The 22,536-nt window shown below is 35.0% G+C and overlaps 1 protein-coding gene across 1 annotated transcript in view; it reads left to right on the forward strand.

Annotated features, from left to right (window-relative positions):
- LOC307066761 (complement factor H-like) overlaps positions 1 to 22,536 on the forward strand; it is a gene marked incomplete at both ends in the record, with an annotated part of 89,608 nt that overhangs the window by 21,072 nt on the left and 46,000 nt on the right. Inside the window, 6 exons of the mRNA XM_079724007.1 lie at positions 713 to 904; positions 2,891 to 3,061; positions 8,461 to 8,634; positions 12,125 to 12,313; positions 12,753 to 12,929; positions 20,972 to 21,154. Coding sequence (XP_079580133.1) covers positions 713 to 904; positions 2,891 to 3,061; positions 8,461 to 8,634; positions 12,125 to 12,313; positions 12,753 to 12,929; positions 20,972 to 21,154 — 1,086 coding nt within the window. The remainder of the gene's footprint in view (positions 1 to 712; positions 905 to 2,890; positions 3,062 to 8,460; positions 8,635 to 12,124; positions 12,314 to 12,752; positions 12,930 to 20,971; positions 21,155 to 22,536) is intronic.

Raw genomic sequence — 22,536 nt, forward strand, 5'->3', positions numbered from 1 at the left:
CATCAATGTTCTAAGGAACATCCACATTGGAATCACCTGGGGTGTTTCTTAGAAACTGAAATTTTTGGTTAGTAAAGACGTATAAATCAAGTATCCCTGAGGTGATAGGGCAGCCATAGAATTTCCATTTAACAAGCATCCTGGGTGATCATTGTAAAATAAAGATTGAATATCATAAGCTAAGGGATACTGGAAAATATTAAGGAAAATCAAAAAAGTGCTCAAGTTATTTTGATATGGAAAAAGGAAAATTAAAGACTATTTAGTTATTGAAATAAACATAATCAGAAAGTTTGCTTTTACACCTTTTAGGAATACAGTTTTACATTATTGTGGGACTTAAATGGAAATTTGTATTTAATTATCACAAACTTTATATTTCTCAATTATTTAAGAAACACTTGTTTGTTACTACAAAATATATAAACTGTCATTCAAAAATTCAAAGTAGTAATTTTCTTTGTTCACTCTCATAGAAAAGAATCAGAGATAAACTTACAGTTTTTTTTTTTTTTTTTTGCTTGTTTGTTTTGGGTTTTTTTTTACTTAGTAGAATTTATTTCTGGCTAACAGGTATATTAAATACATCTTTAAAAAATTTAATTTCCTCCAATCTTGCTATTGGTTATGTATATGTTATATTTATATATACTCATTTTTCATAATAAAATTTTCCAATTCTATTAGAAAAAATTTATATTTATTTTTTCAGTTGTTAAGTGTTTACCAGTAACAGAACCAGAGAATGGGAAAACTTTCAGTGGTGCCCTGGAACCAGACCAAATATATACTTTTGGACAAGCAATACAGTTTGAATGTAATGCAGGCTACATACTTGATGGACCTAAACAAATACATTGCTCAGCAGATGGTACTTGGAGTGAAGAAAAACCGAAATGTGTAGGTAAGATACACTTACTGTTTAATTATTTGAATGAGTTCAGTTTTTTTCATGAAAATATGCCTTTCAAAACACTGTGCATCCTACAGAATCTGAAAAATACTAACTCACTAGCATTTATTAAGCATTTACTATTTCCCAGTAAGTGAGCTAAGTTCTTTACACATGTCATCTATTTTACCTTCCAAATGACTATGTGATTTATGTACTGTTTTCACCACTACTTTATAATTGAGGAAATCATGGTGCAAAGAAATTAAATCACATGTACAAAATTATCATGGCATATATGGTAGAGGTAAGATTTAAATGTAGTTTATCTGACACTAAAGTCCATGCTCTTAACTATAATTAAATTGTAATTGCCTCTTATGACTAAAATAAAATCTTAAGCATTTCTGCTACAAGTTTAATATTAAAACTCCAGAATAGGTCATTTTTTTATTTGAAAAACTATCATTATTTATTTCTATTGATGTATCATGATAACATTGTGTTTTTGAATAACGCTCTAGGAAGTGGCCCTGTTTTATACTTGCACTGGGAGTTTAGTATAAATATTGCTGAACTGAATTGAATCCATAAATCTTTGTCTGTAAAAAAAAGTTCCATAGTTAGCTAGAAGTTAGCACTTCTTTAGTTTTAGTACTACTGACCTGTGCCTGATGACCAATATGATGATTCTGGCTTTTGTAATAATATATTTTGGTCAGTTTATTTAAAAGTACCATACTTCGTTTGACCAGTATTTCTTTGGCAGAAATTTCTGCCATATTTGTTTTTTAACATTATCTAAAATCCCCAAATTATTTACACTTTCTTAGTCTAGTCTGTCCTAGAGTGAGATGAAGAGAGAAGCGTCCCTCTTCCTAGGAAGTCTTTTTTACAAAACTAGTTCTTCGAGTTAATAATGGCAAACATATTTATATTCAGTGTAGCAATTACTGTATACTCTAGAGGTTCATGGATGGGGCTTATTTCTTGCAACTAAATTTCTGTGGTTAGTGAAAACTTTCTGGAATGACTGATGCAGAAGATAAGTCTTAAAGGAAGAATGAGAATCTTTCAGATGAAGTTGAGGAGGGGAAAAGCAAACCAGTCAGAAGTTAATGGAGAGGAAGGGACAATGGCCTTGAGGCCTCTTTGAGCATGAAGCTCCCCTATTCCCACTGTTCTCAGGGGCCTTAACTTAGTATGCAGGCAGGGAAGAAGTCAGTGATGGAGTGAAGATAGGCAGTCCAAGGTTCTGCGGGGCTACGTATACCATGCTGAAGAATTAGGCTTTTATACAGACTGAATTGGGAATCAATGAAGTATTTTTAATGGAAAAAGAAAAAGAAAAAAATCATTAAGTTACAAACAGGAAAAAAATATTAAGATGAAGGGAGAATAAGATCTGGGAAATTAGTCACTATTCCTGGAGTCCCAGAGAAAAATTTTGGAGTGAGGATAGTGTGAAAGATGATGGCCAGCTCTTTTTTTTTTTTTTTTTGAACAGAAAACTTGGATGGATAACAAAACCACACAAGATGGTCAGTTGCTTTTTGGAGATGTAATAACAATGAGATATATTAATTTCTTTGACAAAGTGTTTTGTCAATAATTACTCTATTATCAATAACTATAAAATATGTAAGTTTTACCAGTCACTCAGTGAAAATACATATCACATTAAACCTATTTCTGTATTCAATTTTATATATACAGTTGATGAGTGTTACTGGCCACTATTTATTTCAAGAGGACTAATTTATCCCCAAACTAAATAACTTAGCAACATGATTTAAATCAGAATTTTTACTTACTTCAAAAATGAATGTTAAGAACAACCGATAAATTATTCACCAAGCATTGAAGTCAAAACAGGACTTTTGTTTAGTTGTCTGATTTACCTAATGGAAACAAGAGTTGTATCTTTATATAACTATGTTTGGGACACAGTCCTTTAATATATAACAAACCTGTTGGAATTTAATCCCTTTTGTTTAGAAATTTCCTGCAAACAACCAACCATTTTAAATGGATATCCTATATCTCTGAAGGAAATTTATAAGGCAAATGAACGAGTTCAGTATAAATGTGCAAGTGGTTTCGAATACAGGGAAAGAGGAGATGCCGTATGCACTGAATTTGGATGGGCCCCAGTTCCTTCATGTAAAGGTAATGCTATGTTTCTCTTCTATATCTTTTGCTGTATATTTTTACCAATTGTTTTAATTCATATACTCCTTATGGTTAAGCAGTTTATTTTTTCTCACTATGGAGTATTAATGTTTATAGGAATCAACTATTACAGAGACATAACATTTTATGTGTGCAAGGCCTGTTTTGAGATCAATTGGTGTGATTCTCTCACTCTGAAGATACACATAAACAAGACCAGAAAAGTTCAATAGCTCATTAAATCTTTGGTCTATGGTCACAAAGCAAATCTAGAGCAGAGGCAGGACTGTAACAGGTTTCCCAATCCCCAGGTATATATACCTCCCAAATAATGAGATTCCTCTCATAAAGCCCAACATTTCACTTTAAAAAGTAAATTATATTAATACCAGATGAGGCAATCCTCCATGGATAATGGAATTAAATAGAAGAAACTGGAGATTTCATTAACCACAGGCTTCATATGAATCGACTGTGGTGATGGCGCTGAAAACAGCTCCTCTTTTAGGCTTCGTAAGGGAAGGATGTTACACAGACTCAAAGACTTCATTTCAACGGTGCTCTTTGCCCACCAGAAATTATGTCAGCTTTTTTTGTGTTCTACTTAGCCCACTTCATTTAGAAAGGGATAGTTTCAACTATCATGGCTTAGAAGAGAAAAATATATCAATAAATGGTTGAGGAATGTAAGAAGTCTTAAGAAGAGCAGGCAGATACAGCTATAGCATGGTAATAACAGTGTTGAGTTATTTGCAAACACTTATGAAAAGGAGGGAGTTAGCTTTAGATGAGGGCTACTTCACCGAGTAAAACAAGTAACAGTATTATCACACATGACGTCCGAGACAAGTGACTTTATAAGAGGGCGACTTTTACAGGTATTGCCACACTGTGACCTTCACCTCTTAAGAGCCCTCTGAACTTTAAATCATGCTATTCGTAATAACACATATAAACCTTGCTTTGGTGATCCTCTTTTACAAAAACTAGAGGTAGTTTTTGAGCTGATTTTATTCCTAAAAAAATTTAGTTGAGCCAACAAGCAGCTCCTTAGAAAATACATCCTCCTGAATGACCTTCACTTTCAGGCATTGTTAAGAAAATATTTAGAAAGAAGTTAATGAACACAAGACAGCGATAACTGTTACCGAACCAAAACCTGGGTCTGCTCACTTGCACACAGTAAAGCTAATCTACTGACACCTGGTTGTGGTGAAGGGAAGTGCAGCATTTATCATAAGGCACCAAGCAAGGAGTCCAGGGCAGCTAGTGCTCAAAAAGCCCAGCCTCCCCGATGGGTTTCAGCAAAGCATTTTTAAAGGCCGGGTGAGGGAGAGGTGTCTCATTGTATGTGATCAGCTCGAGCGAATTCTCTGATTGGTTGATGAGAGGTAACAGGGCAGTGTCACAGGGGTTAACATCATCAATCCTCAGGTTCCAGTAGGTCTGGGGACTATGTGCTCATGGTCATCAAGTAGTTAACATCTTCCATTCGGTGGGGTTTTCAAATGTGTAAAACAACTCAGGAAATGTGCATCAGATACTATTATCTAGGTAGTTCAAAGAGGAACTACAGCAGAGGATATGGGGGAGGAGTCTGTCCCGGGAAGGCCCCACAGGGTCCTGCTCGGTTACACAACCACAAGAGATCTGTGTGAGGCTGATGCTGTATGGAGTCCAGCTGTTTATCTCCATGGCATTCGTGGCTCCTGAGCAAAGAAGGTGGATGCACAAGTTCTCTGGCGTCAAACTCTGCCATATATACTACTTCCAGAGCCCCTCTTCTATCCATCTGATCACCAAAATAGAGCTTATAAACTACTTATTTTGTATCAGGACTCTTGTCCTGTATTGAGGATAAACATTAGAATAAAGTTTCAATGAATTCCAGGCTTCAATGAATTCAAAGTAAAGCTTCAGGAATTCAATTTTACTTGGACATAGGACTCAGGATAACATGACATAAAAGTCATTGAATTATTCCTTTTTCTTGGTCACTTACCTACCTACTTAAAACTCTTCCTTAGAAAGATCCATTTTAGTAGTGGGAAATCTCTGTTTTTCCCACAGTGTTACTACAATTTCTAGGTTTATTTCTCTTAAAACTAGACTCCTTTACACACACGCATCAAAGAATCCATATTTATAAGACATTTTCCTTTTAAAAGTTCTTTTTCATTTTCCCAGTCACAGTCATAACTTAAAAATTCAAGACTGTATGCTTTAAGGTCCTGCTTTCTTTAGCGAAAGACATACCAGGATTAGGATTGGTATTCTCTCTTTTACAAGATAATTTGCTAAAGATCAATATAAGTAAAGAGTATCTCACCCCAAATTAGATAAGCATGCTCTGTCTCTTAATGATGCTTCATTTTATTAAAATGTATTTTACATTAACTAGATATAGAGAAGTCTTTTATTAAAAGAAACTCACTCTCTGTACCTCAGCTAATGACACAAATACCTCTCCCTATTTTCATGGTACATTGGAAGGATCTACCTGCTGATAGTGATAAATTCCAGATCTACATATCTTATTTTATAGAACTCTATAAGAAATTTGGAATTAAGTCATAAAAGTAAATTTAAATAAAATAGTCTAGGATAAAACACTTAAATTGTCTTCTATCTGGTCTATGATTTGTATGTGTCAGGGGTTTTACTTGAGGGTGATTTGTCAAAACTTTGGTCTCTGTATCCAATAAGGAACAGTCTCTGACAACAAGTCACTCACAGGAATAAAGAAAAGTACCAAGACCTGTTAAATAAAAGCCACCTTTGATGCAAATCTCTCTGTTCCCTGTACAGACTGGATTTTTTACGATTCACAACAGAATGTTAACCTTGAATTAATTATTATTTCAAATGCTTAATAGTTGTTTCTAAAAGTAGAAAAAATTTGGCTTTACATATTCAGACAGTCTCAAATATTATTATTATTATTATTATTATTATTATTATTTTAATAGAAGCACCTACCTAGGCTTACTTCTCTTAAACATTGCCCTGGCAATGTTTTAATAACATTATTTATTTTAATGGAGATCATGAGTAGGGAATCAAAATTTATTAAAAGATTTATATATACTGCTTGAAAGTAATCCCTAGAAGTTCTCCTACTCTTAATTAGTTTAACAAAATCTCCCAATATTATTTAGTAGGTATCTTAGTGAAACACATGTTTATTTATATATTGTGACTTTCGACTTCAAACTCTGGTACTAAGTTCAGCTGTAGCATAAAGTAAAAACTAAGACATGTAAACTGGACTTCAATGTGTATATGAAAGTATGATAGATATAGCAGAATGAAGTGAAAGAGAAAAAACAGAAAATAATAAATGAACACATTTAAGGCTTATCTGAAGTTAGTGTTAATTAGTGAAAACCTATTTCACATAAAACTTGTGTTTAGGTGATCACATGTAATTTCTATTATTTCTAATATAATCATTGCTAATAATTATATTATCATGTTAGCAACAGAGGCATATTGAAGCTTATCTGGCAGAATGGAATATAAATTTAAGACCAATTAGGAGACTACAGCACTACCTCTAAGAGCTGACCATACACAGTGGAGGTGTCTTATGAAAGGGAGGAGATATATAAGCAATAATACCAACTTTATAGAATATGGTGTTTGACTGAATTTTGAAGTGATGTGGAGGAAGGAATGTAGGGGTAACTTTCCAGTCTTCTGTCATGAGGTTCTTGTGTCACAAATTCCAATGTTATACACAGGAAGAAAAGCATATATTGAAAGAAGGATGATGATTTAGTTTGATATAGGATAAGCTGAGTATGCTTTTGAGTTGTACACATGGACCTGTCCAATGTGAGCTGCAACTGGATATATGGATTGGGATCACACTGAAGAATTTATTAGCATAACAGGGAAGCTTTTTGTCATGGACAAGTCTTGAATTATACAGATAATATGATGAGGAAAAAAACAAAATCAAGGTCAAATACTCATGTAGAACCAAGTACAAGGCATCTCTCTTCATTCACACAACACTTATAGGGTCTTCAGGGAAGATGTTTCTGGCGTGGTGATAAGCATCACTATGAAGATTTAGTGGAGAAACGTTCAAGACACAAGGAGCAGAAAGTGCAAATGATAGGCATAAACTTGGCATGTGTGAAAACCAGACTGAAGGCTAGTGTGGTGGTAGCACAGAAAATAAGTAGGAAAGTGGTAGGGGATGTGATTGGAAAAGTAGGCTGGGCCTAAGAATTAAGTGGAGTGGTGGAAGAAGAGGAGTAACTATAAGTAAACTAAACAAAATTAAATCGTGTTGTTCAGACAAAGGTAAGGAGAAGTAGAACATAAAAAAGTAATGCACTGGGGAACTTCAAGAAGTTGGTGATCAGCAGTGTCAAATATTACAGAGTTTAGCTAATAATATACACCAGACACTGTAATATGTGGAATACAAAGATTTTTGAATTTGGAAATTAGAGGACATTGGTGACTTTTGTCAGAGCAATGTCAGTACAATGGTGGTGTGAGAAGCCAGAGGGAAACAGGTTGAAGAATAAATGGGAGGAGGAATAGAATATCTTAGTGTAGTGTAAGTGTCTGCGACATTAAACTTTTGAATGCCAAGGCATACTTTTATTTATTTATTTATTTTTTGTGGTACGCAGGCCTCTCACTGTTGTGGCCTCTCCCTTTGTGGAGCACAGGCTCCGGACGCGCAGGCTCAGCGGCCATGGCTCACGGGCCCAGCCGCTCCACGGCATGTGGGATCTTCCCGGACTGGGGCACGAACCCGCGTCCCCTGCATCGGCAGGCGGACTCTCAACCACTGCACCACCAGGGAAGCCCTCCATGTTCTTTTAATCACTGGAGCTGTGGGGAAAAGAACATTAAAAATTCACACAATGACTGTTACAGTCAAAATGACTGTTCCTCCCTAAAGGAAAACATATTACTTCCATATTCATTTCATTGTCCTGTGCAAGCCATGTGTTTACGTCTACTTCAAAGGGGCAGGGTGTACTATCCAAACAAGCGTCTAGAGGGAGTAGACTCAGAATATTTGTAAATAGTACTTGTGAGAATGACAGAAGCTGAGGAACTTGAAGAAAGTGGAAAGAATAGCTGAAGTGATATACCAAGAACTCATTGCCGGGTATGGAATATCATGAAGCATGTGTTGGCTTTAGAGAAAGAGGATTCAAAAGTGCAGCGCGGACAAATACATTAGATGAGAAATACAATGGAGGGAAATATGATTGATACAGCAGGAAGGGTATGAGGCTGTGTTCATTTTAATGACGTTTTATGCTGTACTAAGAACAAATAACATCCACATTTATATTTTTATATACTTGATTGTTTTTAATGGATAATTATTTCTATATGGTACACATCTTTTTTCTTTTCAGAAATAACATGTGATCCTCCTTATATTCCAAATGGTATTTACACACCTCAATTAACCAAATACAGAGGTGAAGATAAAATCACTTATGAGTGTAAAAGTGGCTTTTCTCCTGTGATCCAAGGAAATGTTGCAATGTGCACCAGCCAAGGCTGGTCACCTGCTCCAAGATGTTCCTGTAAGTTTCACTCATATCTTGACCTACTTCTTAATTCTGAAGTTTCTTTCTCTTAAACACACAAAAATGGGGACAGAGTAAATCCAAGTATTTGCCCTACTGTGTATGCAAAGTAGAGGCTTTAGAGGTATTCTTCACTTTTCAAAGTAGACAGTTCTAAGGAGGAATAAAAACATTTTTGTAAACTAAAAACTCTTTAAATATTTTGCTACTCAAAGTTAAATATGTGTCTGTGTGTTTGAATATATAATTCTCTAATATAATTCCAATATCTGAACTAAGACATTGAGTAAGACTTACATTACCTAACACCTAGTATATTAGTTATCTAGTGCTGTGTAAAAATATTCTCCCAAAACATATGGGCTTAAAACAACACACCTTTATATTCTTAGAGCTCCTACGGGTCAGGAATTAGGAAGTGGCTTAGTTGGTTAGTTCTGAATCACAATTCTTGGGTTGCAGTCGGGGTGCTGGCCTGGGCTGCAAGTCACCTGATGGCTCATTTGCTTCCTAGGCTCTCTCACCTGGCTTTGGGCGGGAAGACTCAATACCTTACCACATGGGCATCTCCGCAGATTGCTTGAGAGGAAGCTCTCTTTCCCCAGAGCTAGTGATCCCAGAGAGAGCAGGAAGTTTCCATACCATTTATGACCTGTTCACACACTGTCACTGTCACTTCAGCCATATGTATTATTTAGAAGTGGGTCACTAAGTCCAGCACATTCAAGTGTGGGGAATTAGGCTCTAATTTTGGGAGGGAGGAACGTACAAGACATCGTGGAATTTTCTAAAACTATCACATTTAGAAAAATGTCACTCAACTGAACAGAGTATTTTATTTCTAGGCATGCTTCATTTACCTTTTTTCAAGTGTTTTCTGTCTCTACAATCATATTCTTTTTCTTTATACATCACAGTTTATTGTAAAGATGCACTACAGTCATACTCGATCTTGCATGAAAGAAAAATGTAATGATACAAATAATAGATCAATGACCTCAATGTTAATTCCAGGCATAAGTCCAAAATTATGTTTCAAAGTAAGAGTCCCTTAAAAAGGAAGCTATTATCAGTATGAAACAGATTTCAATGTGCATAAGAAATATAAGAGAAATATTTAATCATGTTAAAGTTTGGTTTATGAATATGGCAGATGAGCCTCAACGAGTTTATCCCACAAGGGAACTTCCAAAGTTCTTGTGGACAAGATGGGGAAATCGACCAATTAGATAGTTTATCAGATAGTCATAATTTCATTAAATCAGCCTATCTGATTATCAGATTCAGGACTGTGTTCTCAGGCCTGCTCCATTCCTCTAGTTTAATGGTGTAGAGGAGATGCAGTACAAATTCACCGCTGGAATGATACAGGGCTGCTGAAAGAGAATCTGCATTAGGATAGATTCATCACTCAGAAAGACTCCCATGTGCAAGGTTGGACCTAGTAACATGAAATTTAACAGTGATAACTGTAAGATCCTGGGTTTGGGCCAAAGGAGTCAGCTGCACAAGTACAGAAAGACTAGAAACACTTTTAAAAATTAGTGAATATTTAATCAGTTTTGAGATCAGTCTGAGCCAACACTGTGATGGCACAGCCAAAGCTGCTCATGGGACCATACCTCGTGTTAGTAGAAGTGTGAGAGTGTAATGAGGCTGTTCTAAGTCCTGTCAATGTTAGTGCTGATCCGACCACAATGGAATAGTACACATGCTTCAGGAAATGATCTGGTTAGAGAGATACAAACACATTCACATGTGACCGAATGAAAGACAAGACTAGGAACAGGGCTCAGCCAGTGATAGTAATAATACTTACTTTCAATTATGCCCTCAGTGTGTACCTTTTGGAAATGAATCTCAGTGGATTATTTTACTGTATTCATATTGTATGAAGAAACATAATGAAGTGGATAAACATACTAGTTCTGAAATCAGATCATCAGGATTCAAATGTCTGCTCTACAATTTAATGGCAAAGTTAATTGAGTTCTTTAAGATTTGGTTCTTGCAAATACAAAGACTCAAGTTTGCCCAACATAAAATTATTGCTAAATACACATATCTTAACATAACATGATGGAATTTGTAAAATCCATGGATGAAGAGAAAATCTTCTAAATCTCCAAAAAGTAGTGTGAAAAAAACTAGTCTGTTACTTAAAAGGAATGAGAGTAAATAAGCATTTCAATCTTAAGAGTGGGAAGCTTCACAAAAGTGCGGAAAATCTATCAATGATGAGAGATACAGACTATAGGACAAGAATCTATACCAAGAGAAGGTATCATTCACAAGTCTTTGTTAAAGAAAGACATTAGGATATGCAAAGATTCCAAGTTTATAATTCACATAGCAAGTCTGTAAAAACAGCTTGAAAGATTTCTGTAATCATACAAAAAAGAAAACGGATCATTGATCTTAAGGAAGATAAAAATGGTAATGAATATTGTGTGTGCATGTTGTACATTTTTTTAATGTGTTGCATGTGTGTTCTTGTAATATCATATTTCATGATGTAAAATAAATACTAGTGTAGTATTAAAAGTATTAGATTTTCTCCAAACCATCCAATAAAAAGGGTAAATTTTTCTGAAAAATATTATATATAAAACTGTTATAAACAACATAACACTTAAAAATACATGTGAAAATTACTCAATATATAAGAATAAAAATAAATATAATTATATTATACCTCATTTAAAATATTTATAAGAAACTGAAAAAAACAAATTAAATTAAATTAAATTAAAAACAAATTAAACAAATTAAATTAAAAACAAATCAAATTAAAATTAGAAATAAGCATTCAAGTGTTTCCCTTAATCGTAACCATTTGGATATTAAGAATTATTCATTCATTGTTCATTTCTCTGATTAGATAAAGAAGGGAAATATGCCTTAATGTCTAGTTTGAGGGTTAAATTAGAATTTTTTTTTCTGTGTAATGTGATCAATGGATCAACTGTTGTGCTTCTCTACACTTATCACACATTTCCAATAAATAGAAAAGTAAACTAATGAGTGTTAATCTAAAAACAAAAACTGTTTTCCTACATTGACTTGGTCTGAATATAAAAGCCAAGATCCTGACTTCTGATGAGAATGAAAAAGAAGACAGATGAGCTGCATGATAAAATTTGTACTTTCATCTCTCGATTAAGATGCTAATTTAGTTAACCAAGGCTAGGACTTATGTACTTAAGGATAATTAAATCAATAGCTCTGTATAGTTTTCTACCAAGAGAGCTCACATATAAATTTTATATAATATGACCCACAAGACATAATTTGATCTTCATTAGCAAGGACCTCCTTACATACCTCAATCATCTGAGTTTTCTATAACTTTTCTTTTCCTAGAAACTCTAACACAATGAGGGTAATTAAGCTAATAGGAATATAATTCATAGATGAAACATCTGATCTCTAATTTGATTGCTTACTAAGATAAAACATTATTCATACCTTTTTTTTTTATTCCAAGTTAAACCTTGCGATTTTCCAGTAATAAAACATGGAAGGCTTTATTATGCATATAGAGGATACTTTCCAGCAAGCATAGGTCAACAGTTCTCCTATCACTGTGACCAGTATTTTGTGCCTCCTTCAAGAAGATACTGGGCTTACCTTACTTGCAAACGAGAAGGATGGGTTCCAGAAGTACCATGCCTCAGTAAGTGAACCTCTTTAATTTTATGTGTATAAATCTTCCAAAGAGTGGAGAAACAATAGTACATAAGTGAGTCCAATTAAGTCTTGCACAACAAAAATAAGGCCAAGGGTCAAGTTCTGTGAGCAAAAAGACCCAAATAAGCCTTCTTTTTATGAGGAGCTCTCCATGGAAATCACATAAGAAATATAGAGATTTTATAAGAATATCTGCATATTTACACATATTGTAATTATAAAAACTAAAGATAAATAACATGGTATATTGATTATTTTTTCTTTTTTAACAAACACGTGGTAGTAGCTTTCATTTTAATTAAGTTATTTGTTCTTTTTGAATACTAATGCATTGTCAGGTAAATACTATTAAGTTAATTTTTAATGTGCTATTTTACCAAATATATGTTATTTTTTTTCTTTTCTATTGTCTTTATGATCCTTAGGACAATGTACTTTCAATTACTTGGAAAATGGACGTTACCCAGATTATGAAGAAAAATATTTACAAGGTAAAACTGTAAGAGTTCACTGCTATAATGGCTACAGTCTTCAGAATAACCAGAACACAATGACCTGTACAGAGGATGGCTGGTCTCCTCCTCCCACATGCATCCGTGTCCGTGAGTAAACTGGTCCGAGATCCCAGTATATTTATAATTTTCTAAGACTCAGCTATATTATCCACTGCAAAATGTTTTTATCAACTTTTTCTTGTTTTGCCAAAGGACTTATTTAGTTTTATTTTTTACAAATGTGTGTGAGTGTATGTACAGACTTCTTGATATGTATATAACAAAATAAATGTGCCTATTGATAGACATTAGTCAAGAATACGAGGGGGAAAACACAAAGAAGAAACCTATAATAACAGAGAGATGTCAGAAAGATGGCAAAATAGGAGTTTTACTGTCTCTCCTGATACAAACTTTGACCATGATGAATCGACGAGAATATCTTTGTGGGATTCTAAGAGTCTAGCAGAGAAATTATAGCACACTGTTGGAGCACAGAGATTCAAGACTGAATGCATCAAAGAAGGTTAGAGGAACAGTTTCACTTTACCTGTGTCACCTCTCCCTTAAAGTAGAAAAGCTTAGTGCCCAGAGAGACCCCCTCAGCACAGGATTTCACCTGTGGGGGAAAATAAGAGCATGTGAGTAAGGGCCAGCTTCCTCAACTTGCAATACTGATCAAAAGGCCCACTTTTCTCTCACATCCAGAATACTGGGGTAATCTGCATGACTGAGGAGTGGGGAGAGGCCAGGAGTACAGCATCCAGGGCTAGAATTCATCAAGAGACAAGGATCCTACTGGCCATTTTGTAGACACCACCAGCTGGCTGAGGTAGAGGTGAAGAAGTTCAAGAAGATGACAGAGGGCCTGGGTCCCAGGACCATCAGGGACCTCGCTGTGTCAGGACTGGAGATGCAGGTAAAACTTCTCCAGAGCCTGGGACTAAAATCAACCCTCATCACCGATGACTCCACTCCCATCCACCTCTTCTTCAACAAAGCTTTGAGTCTGCTGGGGCTCAGGTCTGAGGTCCAGTCCCCAGCTAGAAGGCAGCCTTGGGGCCCAGCGCCCAAGAGGGCTTGCTTCTCCCCTCCACTGCTGGCTCTCTAACTCTTAGAAGCAACATTTCATGCCTTAGCCCCCTACTGCATTGACAAATAAAATAGACACTTCTGGGCATTTAAAAAAAAGGAAGCCCACCCTCTAACCATTGCAGAGGCGTAGTTTGTGAATCCCTCTCACCCATGGGCACCCTCAACACATCCAAATCCCCCTGCCCCATGGCCAGCTCCCTGTGTATGTACCCAAGGAGGCAATGCAAACTTTTGCAGATGACTAGTGAGACATCTAGAAGCCAACCTGACCCTGTGGGATTGGGAGAAAACACAAAAACATGAGCATTTGTCATTGCCCCAGGGAAAGCAACCAGGAAGCTGTCAGCACACAGACTGGCTTTGCCAGATAGAGGGAAGCATACAATTTTCAAAATTCTCTCCCACAAGGGATCAAGATGTGTGGAACAGGTGTATCCATAAAAAAGGTCTGGAGAAGCCTGTAGCAGTGTGACAGAATGTATTTTCCTCCCCGGTCAGTCTGTAAAGACTGGAGGAAGCAATTGCTTCTTTACGTGTGAAGACAGCAACAGGCGACTTCAAGAAACAAAAAAATCTAAGGACTACAATACAAACAAAGGAGCATAATAGTTTTCCATTAACTGACCTCAAATAATGGATATGTACACTTTATCTGATAGATGCTTCAATATAGTTACTTTAAAGAACTTCACTGAGATGCAAGAAAACACAGATAATTCAAAGGAGTCAGATAAACAATAATTAAACAAAACAAGAAGTTTAACAGGGAGATAGAATTCTGAAAGTAAAGAATACAATGAATGAAGTGATAAATACAATGGAGAGCATCAACCACAAACTATCAAGCAGAAAAAAAAAACCTCATTTTTAAAGTATCTTGTCAGAGTGAAGAGAGCCTACAGGAATGATTGGAGACCATCAAGAGAAACATTGTAGAGATTATGGGTGTCCCAGGAGAAGAAAGTTTATTTAAAGAAATAATGGCTGGGAAGACATGGACACTCAAGATCATGCATTTCATAAGTCCCCAAGCAGATTCAAACAAGAGATATTCTACATACAAGACACATTGTAAAAAACTGTCTAAAATCAAAGGCAAAGAGAATTTTTGAAGCTGAGAGAAAAACCTCCACAAACAAAAGGGATTCCCCATAAAGATATAAGCAGGTTAATAAAACTGCAGAAACACTGCACACCAGGAGAGAGAGGGATGAAATATTCAAATTACTGAAAGAAAAAACCTGCAACTGAAGAATTATTTGCCTGGAAAATCGGTCTTGTAGCAATGAAGGGGGTATAAAGACTTTCCCAGATGAATAAAAACTGAAGGAATTCATTAGTACTAGATCTGTCTTACAAGAAATGCTGAAAGGAGTTCTTCAAGCTGAAAGAAAAGGATGTTAATTAGTAATGTGAAACCATGAATATATACAACACATAAAAAATAATGTAAATTGTGATATCAAAAACAAAATAGGTGGGGAGGAAAGTGAAAGGGTAAGGTTTGTATGCAATCAAAGTGAAATTGTTATCACCTACAAATAGACCGTTAAACCTATAAGATATTTTGTGTAAGCCTTGTGGTAACCACAAAACAAAACCTATTTTAGATACACAAAAGATAAAGGAATCAAAGTGTACCACTACAGAAAATCATGAATTCTCTAAGAAAGGGTTCAAGAGAAAGACCAAGGAACAATATTTACTATATAGTGGCCAGAAAACAGTTAATGAGATTGTATTAGTAAGTCCTTACCTATCAATAACAACATTAAAAGTTGTTAATTCTCCAATCAAAAGACATAGAGAGTGCATAAAAAAACAAGGGGAGAACAGATAGAAACTCCAACTATAAACTACCTAGATGTAAAACTAAACTGAAACTCACTTCAACATTTAGGACACCCAAAGGCTAAAGTGAATGAAAAGACAATATTCCATGCAAATGGACATCAAAAGAGATCAGGGATAGCAATACTTATTTCAGAAAAATAGACTTTTAGTCAAAACTGTGAACAAGAGACAAGAAGGTCATTATAAAATGAAGAGATCAAATCAAGAGGATTTAACAACTGTAAATATATATGTATCCAGCATGGGAGCACCTAAGTACATTAAGCAAATTCTAACTGATCTAAACAGAGAAATAGCAGTATAATAATAGTAGGGGAGTTCAATACTCTACTTTCAAAAATGGGTAGATCATTCACCCAGAAAATCAATAAAGAACAATTCGACTGGAACCAAACTTAAACAAATGTACCTAACAGACATATCAGAACATTCCATTCAACAGCAGAATATATATTCATCCTAAGCATACAGAGAACATTCTCCAGGAGAGATAACATGCTAGGTGACAAAACAAGCCTTAAAAACCTTAAGATGATTGAAAGTATACCAAACATTTTTTAGACCACAGTGGTATGAAACTAAACAATCAGTAACAGGAAGAAAAGTAGAAAACTGACAGTATGTGGAAACAAAACATTTCTCAACAATGGGTCAAAATAGATATCAGGGAGAAATAAAAATATATTCTAAAGGAAATGAAAATTTAAGCACAACAAAAGCAGTTCTATGAGGAGCATTTATAGTGATAAAATCATACATTAAGAAAAAAGGAAGATCTGCAAAAAACAAGCCAATTTTACACTCAAAGAAAAAGAACAAACTAAGCATGAAGTTACCAGAAAGAAGGAAATAATGAAGATCAGAACAGAAATATATGAAATAGAGACCAGAAAATACAACAGAAAAGATCACAGCATACCTGCTTTTGCAAAAAGATAAACAAAATGAACAAACCTAAAGCTAGATTAAGAAAAAAAAGAGATAAAACTCATATAAGTTAAATCAGAAATGAAAGATGAGCTATTACAATTGATGCCACAGCAATGCCAAGGATCATAAAAGACAACTATGAACTATCATATGCCAACAAATTGGATAACCTAGAAGAAATGGATAAATTCCTAGAAACTTATAATTCAACAATACTAACTCATTTAACAATAGAAAATCTGAACAGAATAAAATTAGAAATAAAATGGAATCAAAAATTTAAAATCTTCCAATGAAGTAAAGCTCAGGACCAGATGACCTAATTGGTAAATTATACCAAGGATTTGAAGAATAAATACCAATCCTTCTCAAACCATTCAGCAAAACCCAATGGCATATTTTACATAAGTAAAATAAATAATCCTAAAATTCATATGGAATCAAAAAATACCCCCTTTTCTTGAGAAAGAACAACAAAGCTGGAGGCATTACACTTCCTGATTTCAAACTATAGTTTTAGAGCAATAGTAATCAAAATAGTATGATTCTGGCAAAAATAATAGACACATAGCCAATGGAACAGAATTGAGACCCAGAAATAAGCCCGTGTGTCACCTAATATTTAACAAGGCGATCAAAAATACACAATGGGGAAATGATGGTGTCTTTAGTAAATGGTGCTGGGAAAACTGGATATGTACAAACAAGAATGAAATTGGACCCCTATATTGAAACACCAACAAAAATTAACTCTAAATGAATTAGAGACTTAGATGTAAGACCTGAAACCATAAATGTCATACAAGAAAACTTGGGGAGCTAGTTTCTTGACACTGGTTTGGGCAATGATGTTTTTTGATATGTCACCAAAAGCACAAGTAATAGAAACAAAATTTAAGTGGGACTGTATTAAACTAAAGGTTCTGTTCAGCAAATCAACAAATGAAAAGGTAAACTATGGAATTGTAAACCATATATCTAATAAGAGGGTAATATTTTTAAAAAAGGACTTTTACAACTCAATAGCAGGAAAATCAAGTAATCTGATTTAAAAATGAGCAAAGGATCTGAGTAGACATTTTTCTGAAAAATACACGCAAAAGGCCAACAGATACATGAGTAGATAGTAAAACAATTACTAATCTTCAGGGAAATACAAATCAAAACCACAATGAGATATTACTTCACACCTTTTAGTATGACTTTTATCAAAAAATATAAGTGTTGGCAAGGATGTGGAGAAAAGTGAATCCTTGTACACTTCGGTTGGAATTTAATTTGTTACAACTCTATGGAAATCAGTGTGGAATTTCCTCAAAAAAATTAATAAAACTTTCATATGACCCAGCAATCTCATTCCTAAGTATGTATCCAACAGAAATAAAATCAATATCTCGAAAACATATCTGCAGTACCATGCTAATTTTAGCATTATTCACAGTATCCAAGCTTTGGAAACAACTTAGGGGTCAGCAAAAAAATAAATAAATAAAAGAATAAATAAAGATGTGATCTATATATGTAAAATGGAATATTACTCAGCCACAAGAAAGAAAAGAAGTCCTACCATTTGATACAACATGGATGAGCATAGAGGACATTATGCTAAGTGAAATAAGAAAGAAAGAAAGAAAGAAAGAAAGAAAGAAAGAAAGAAAGAAAGAAAGAAAGAAAGAAAGAAAGAAAGAAAGAAAGAAAGAAAGAAAGAAAGAAAGAAAGAAGAAAGAAAGAAAGAAGAAAGAAAGAAAAAAGAAAGAAAGAAAGAAAGAAAGAAGGAAGGAAGGAAGGAAGGGAGAGAAAGAAAGGGAAACAAAAGATTCAATTCATAGAAACAAAGAGAAGGAAGGAAGAAAAGGAAGGGAGAAAGGAAAGAAGGAAGGAAGGGAGAAGGAAAGAGAGAAAGAAAGAAAGAAAGAAAATCACCTGTCTCCATTTCATTAGTGTTGGTTTATAGATACTTATCTTGTTCTTCTGACTGGAACATATTTCTCTATTATTATTTTTCTCGAATCTCTGTGTTGATATCTGTGCATTAGATTAAATACCCACACATCTCCTAGTCTTCACAGACTGGACTCATAAGTAGAAAGCCTTCATCAATCAGCCTGGCCAGAGATTCTGGATGCCCCTCTAAACTCTATGCTCATCCAAACTGCTGCCTTTGTATTTAGCATCTTCCAGGGGTCTAGAGTATGCCAACTCCCATCTATGTCCTGAGACAGGTGACCTAGAAGCCAGAAAAGCTGGTGAAGCTGGGAGCTGGAGTTTATCCCCTCATTCACTCTGCACTGAGTTGGGGAGAAGGACTGTGGAAATGCCTGCATGCTCCTCCAAACCCTGGGCTCTTCCAAACCATGATTTTTTCTCTGTAGTCCCAAGGCACCAACAAATTCTGGGCTTCATCAGCTCTCAGAGAGAGGTTAGTTAGGAGCCAGTTCCTTAGGCAGCAGCTAGAAAAGATGAGGGTCTAAGGTTTCCCTGGTGGCGCAGTGGTTGAGAGTCCACCTGCCGATGCAGGGGACACGGGTTCGTGCCCCTGTCCAGGAAGATCCCACATGCCGCGGAGCGGCTGGGCCCGTGAGCCATGGCCACTGAGCCTGCGTGTCCGGAGCCTGTGCTCCACAACGGGAGAGGCCACAACAGTGAGAGGCCCGCATACCACAAAAAAAAAAAAAAGAAAAAGAAAAAGATGAGGGTCTAGATGTGTAGTCTAACTCCTTCCATGGAAAAACTGGGAGCTGCTCCCTTTGCACTAAGGTAGGGGATGACCTGTGAGCAGTGCTAGCACAGCCATTCCACTTTGTCCTCAGTAGTCCCAGGAGACTGGAAATGCTGGGTCCTCCCAGAGGCAGGTGATTTAGAATCCAGACCCTGGACTAGCAGTTGGAAAACTGGAGTCCTAGATTGTGGTTCAAACTCTTTGCTCCTCCAGGAGAAGCTGGGAGTTGAAGTTTCCCTCCCAATTATATGGTGCTATGCCTAGGTGGGGTTTATTGTGAGAGTGTGTCTCAGTTTTTCCTAACAGTTAGGATTTTAGCATTTTCTCACTTGCCTTGGATGCAGGAGCCTCTCAACCAGTGTTCTGAATAACGGGAGCTGATACGTGCATAGCTGTTAATTCAGAGTGTCTGTGGGGAGAGGTCGAGGCATCCTATTCCATCATCTTACTAATGTCACTCTATTCTTTCAAATTTATATATGTTGTGTTTGTTTGCTTTCCTTTTTATAATTTTTAAGTAAAAATAATTATTGATTTTCAATCTTTATTATTTTCTATTATTGATTTTCAATCTTTATTATTTTCTATTATTGCTATTTAATGTTAAAATTCCCCTCTCAGCATACTTTCGTGTCATTTCATAAATCTTATAAAATTTTACTTATCATGTTTTTATTTTCATTCAATTCAAAATATTCAAAGTTTTATCTTTTGATTTCTTCTTTATCCACGAGTTATTTAATAAATGAAGCTGAGCTCTGTGAAGAGACTTAGTAAGTGACAGAAATGTACTTTACTATTTCAAGTTTAGTTATACATAGTTTGAGGATGCATCATTTAGTCCTTTGTAGAATGAATACATGTGTTGATCATTCTCATCTTCATTGAACTCCATATATTGACATGGCTTTAAGCACCCAATTTTTTTGTTTGTTTGTTTGTTTTTTTGCGTTATGCGGGCCTCTCACTTCTGTGGCCTCTCCCGTTGCGGAGCACAGGCTGTGGATGCACAGGCTCAGCGGCCATGGCTCACGGGCCCAGCCGCTCCGCGGCATGTAAGCACCCAATTTTTTATGACAAACATTTCAAATTCTCAGATACAAAGGCTATGGTAACTGTGGTGGAAGATTCCGAGATCATCACCTGATCTGAGATACCCCAATTTGTTAACTGTGTTCTGGGTTTCTTAAGAGATCCTGACTAAGCAATGTTTCGAACAAGTCCCAGGAAAGGAAACCCATTGTTAATAGAGTTCTGACATGCTGTAGGATTCCAGATCCATTAGACAAACAGATTTCTAATAATTTCCTAGTAAGGATTCTGAGTACTTTAAATCTTGCTTTGTTCTAAAAACATGAATAAAGTGTCTTGATTTAATATCTTTGGAAACTCATCGATTTTTTTCTCTCACACAAGAACTTAAATGATTAGAATTTTTCTAGGTTTACATTTATAAACGACTCCCCATTTTTCTATAGTTATATTATTTGCATCCTTATAAAATGTTTATCAAATATATGCTTATCTTTTCTTTATGCTTTCTCCCTTTTAGAAACATGTTCAAAATCAGATATACAAATTAAGAATGGATTTTTTTCTGAATCCAGCTTTACATATCCTTTAAATAAACAAACAAAGTATAAGTGTAAATCAGGATATGTAACAGCAGATGGTAATACATCAGGATTAATTACATGTCTGCAAAGTGGATGGTCAATGCAACCTGTATGCATTAGTAAGTAATTGATTATTTTAGTATTCATTATCCTAATGATCACTCTAGAGAAGTTTTCTTTAACTTCATTCTTTTTACCCTTTTTTTTTTTTTTTTTTGCTGGAGTGGGGTGGTATGAGGTGTTGATGTGGTCCCATGGCTGTATTTGAAAAGATAAATTTAAAAATGTGTATCATTTTTTACCTTTTATGATTAATTACTAGTAGGGTAGAATATCATTGCATCCTTCACTTCAAGATTTTTTCACTTTAACACATCCAGTGATTAAAAACTAATTTAGCTAGGAGACATACCTATATTCTGGTATAAACTCATTTATTTTTAGCTGAGTCATTTATGCTGATTGTATCTGATTTTATTTTATGAGACTTTTATGTCAGAATCTTTCCTCCTAAGCCTAAAAGTTATGTTTTTAAGTGAAGATATGAGTCCATAGTGCATAATCTTCAAATAATATAACTTGTAAAATGTGTATGTTTGAAACTGTAGGGTAGATCCACTTGCGAAAAATTCGCTCTGTTAGGAAATCTTCATAAACATCTAGTAAGTGGAGACACAGAAACAATTCTAGATAGGACCAAATTCTGCTGTGCTGAGAGATTTTTCTGTCCCACCACACAGATGGTTATGATGATTTTCTAAGGACAATTTGCTGAGTTTATCTTATTCATCCCAAAGCCGCACAATGATATTTTTGAAGTGATATTTTACATAGTCACTTCAAGTGAAGTGGATATTTAAAATATCCCTTTCTACTGTTTACATTTTATTTTTCTTTCCAATGTCTATGCTTAATATGGGCACTAGCCAAAGAGAAAATGATAAAAGTTGCCCCCATATCAAACTCACTTTGTACTAATATGTGACCAATTTTCCATTCTAACACTCTTTTCATGGAAGAGAAAAGTTCTCAATTACTTTTGTCTTTACTTGTATAGTTTTGCTTTATTTTTTTAAAATTTTAAGCTAGTTGGCTACATAACACATTATGAAATTTGAGATTAATTATTTAAGCCTTGATTAACATCACTATTATAGTGTTAGTGAAAATTGTTACTGTTCAATTTTACTTTCTTGTAGAGAAACATTTTACTTTCTTGTAACTTGTTATAAATAATAGAACTACTTCTGCATTCAACCTTGATAAATATAAAAGAATACACAACCATTAAAAATATATTTGGGAAAGCAAAATCAGCATGTGACTTTAAATATTAGTGTGTTTTAAAGTAGAATTCTATATAATGTTTAAAAATTTACTTACCTTGTTGAAAATTACTCTTTTTTTCAATTAATCAATTTTTCTTTGACATATATGTCACAACTGCTAATAAGTTCAGCATATTAATTCAGAAAATGCTGTTATAAAAATAGTACCATAC

This window comes from Hyperoodon ampullatus, assembly GCF_949752795.1.
Source record: "Hyperoodon ampullatus genome assembly, chromosome: 2".
NCBI lineage: Eukaryota > Metazoa > Chordata > Mammalia > Artiodactyla > Ziphiidae > Hyperoodon > Hyperoodon ampullatus.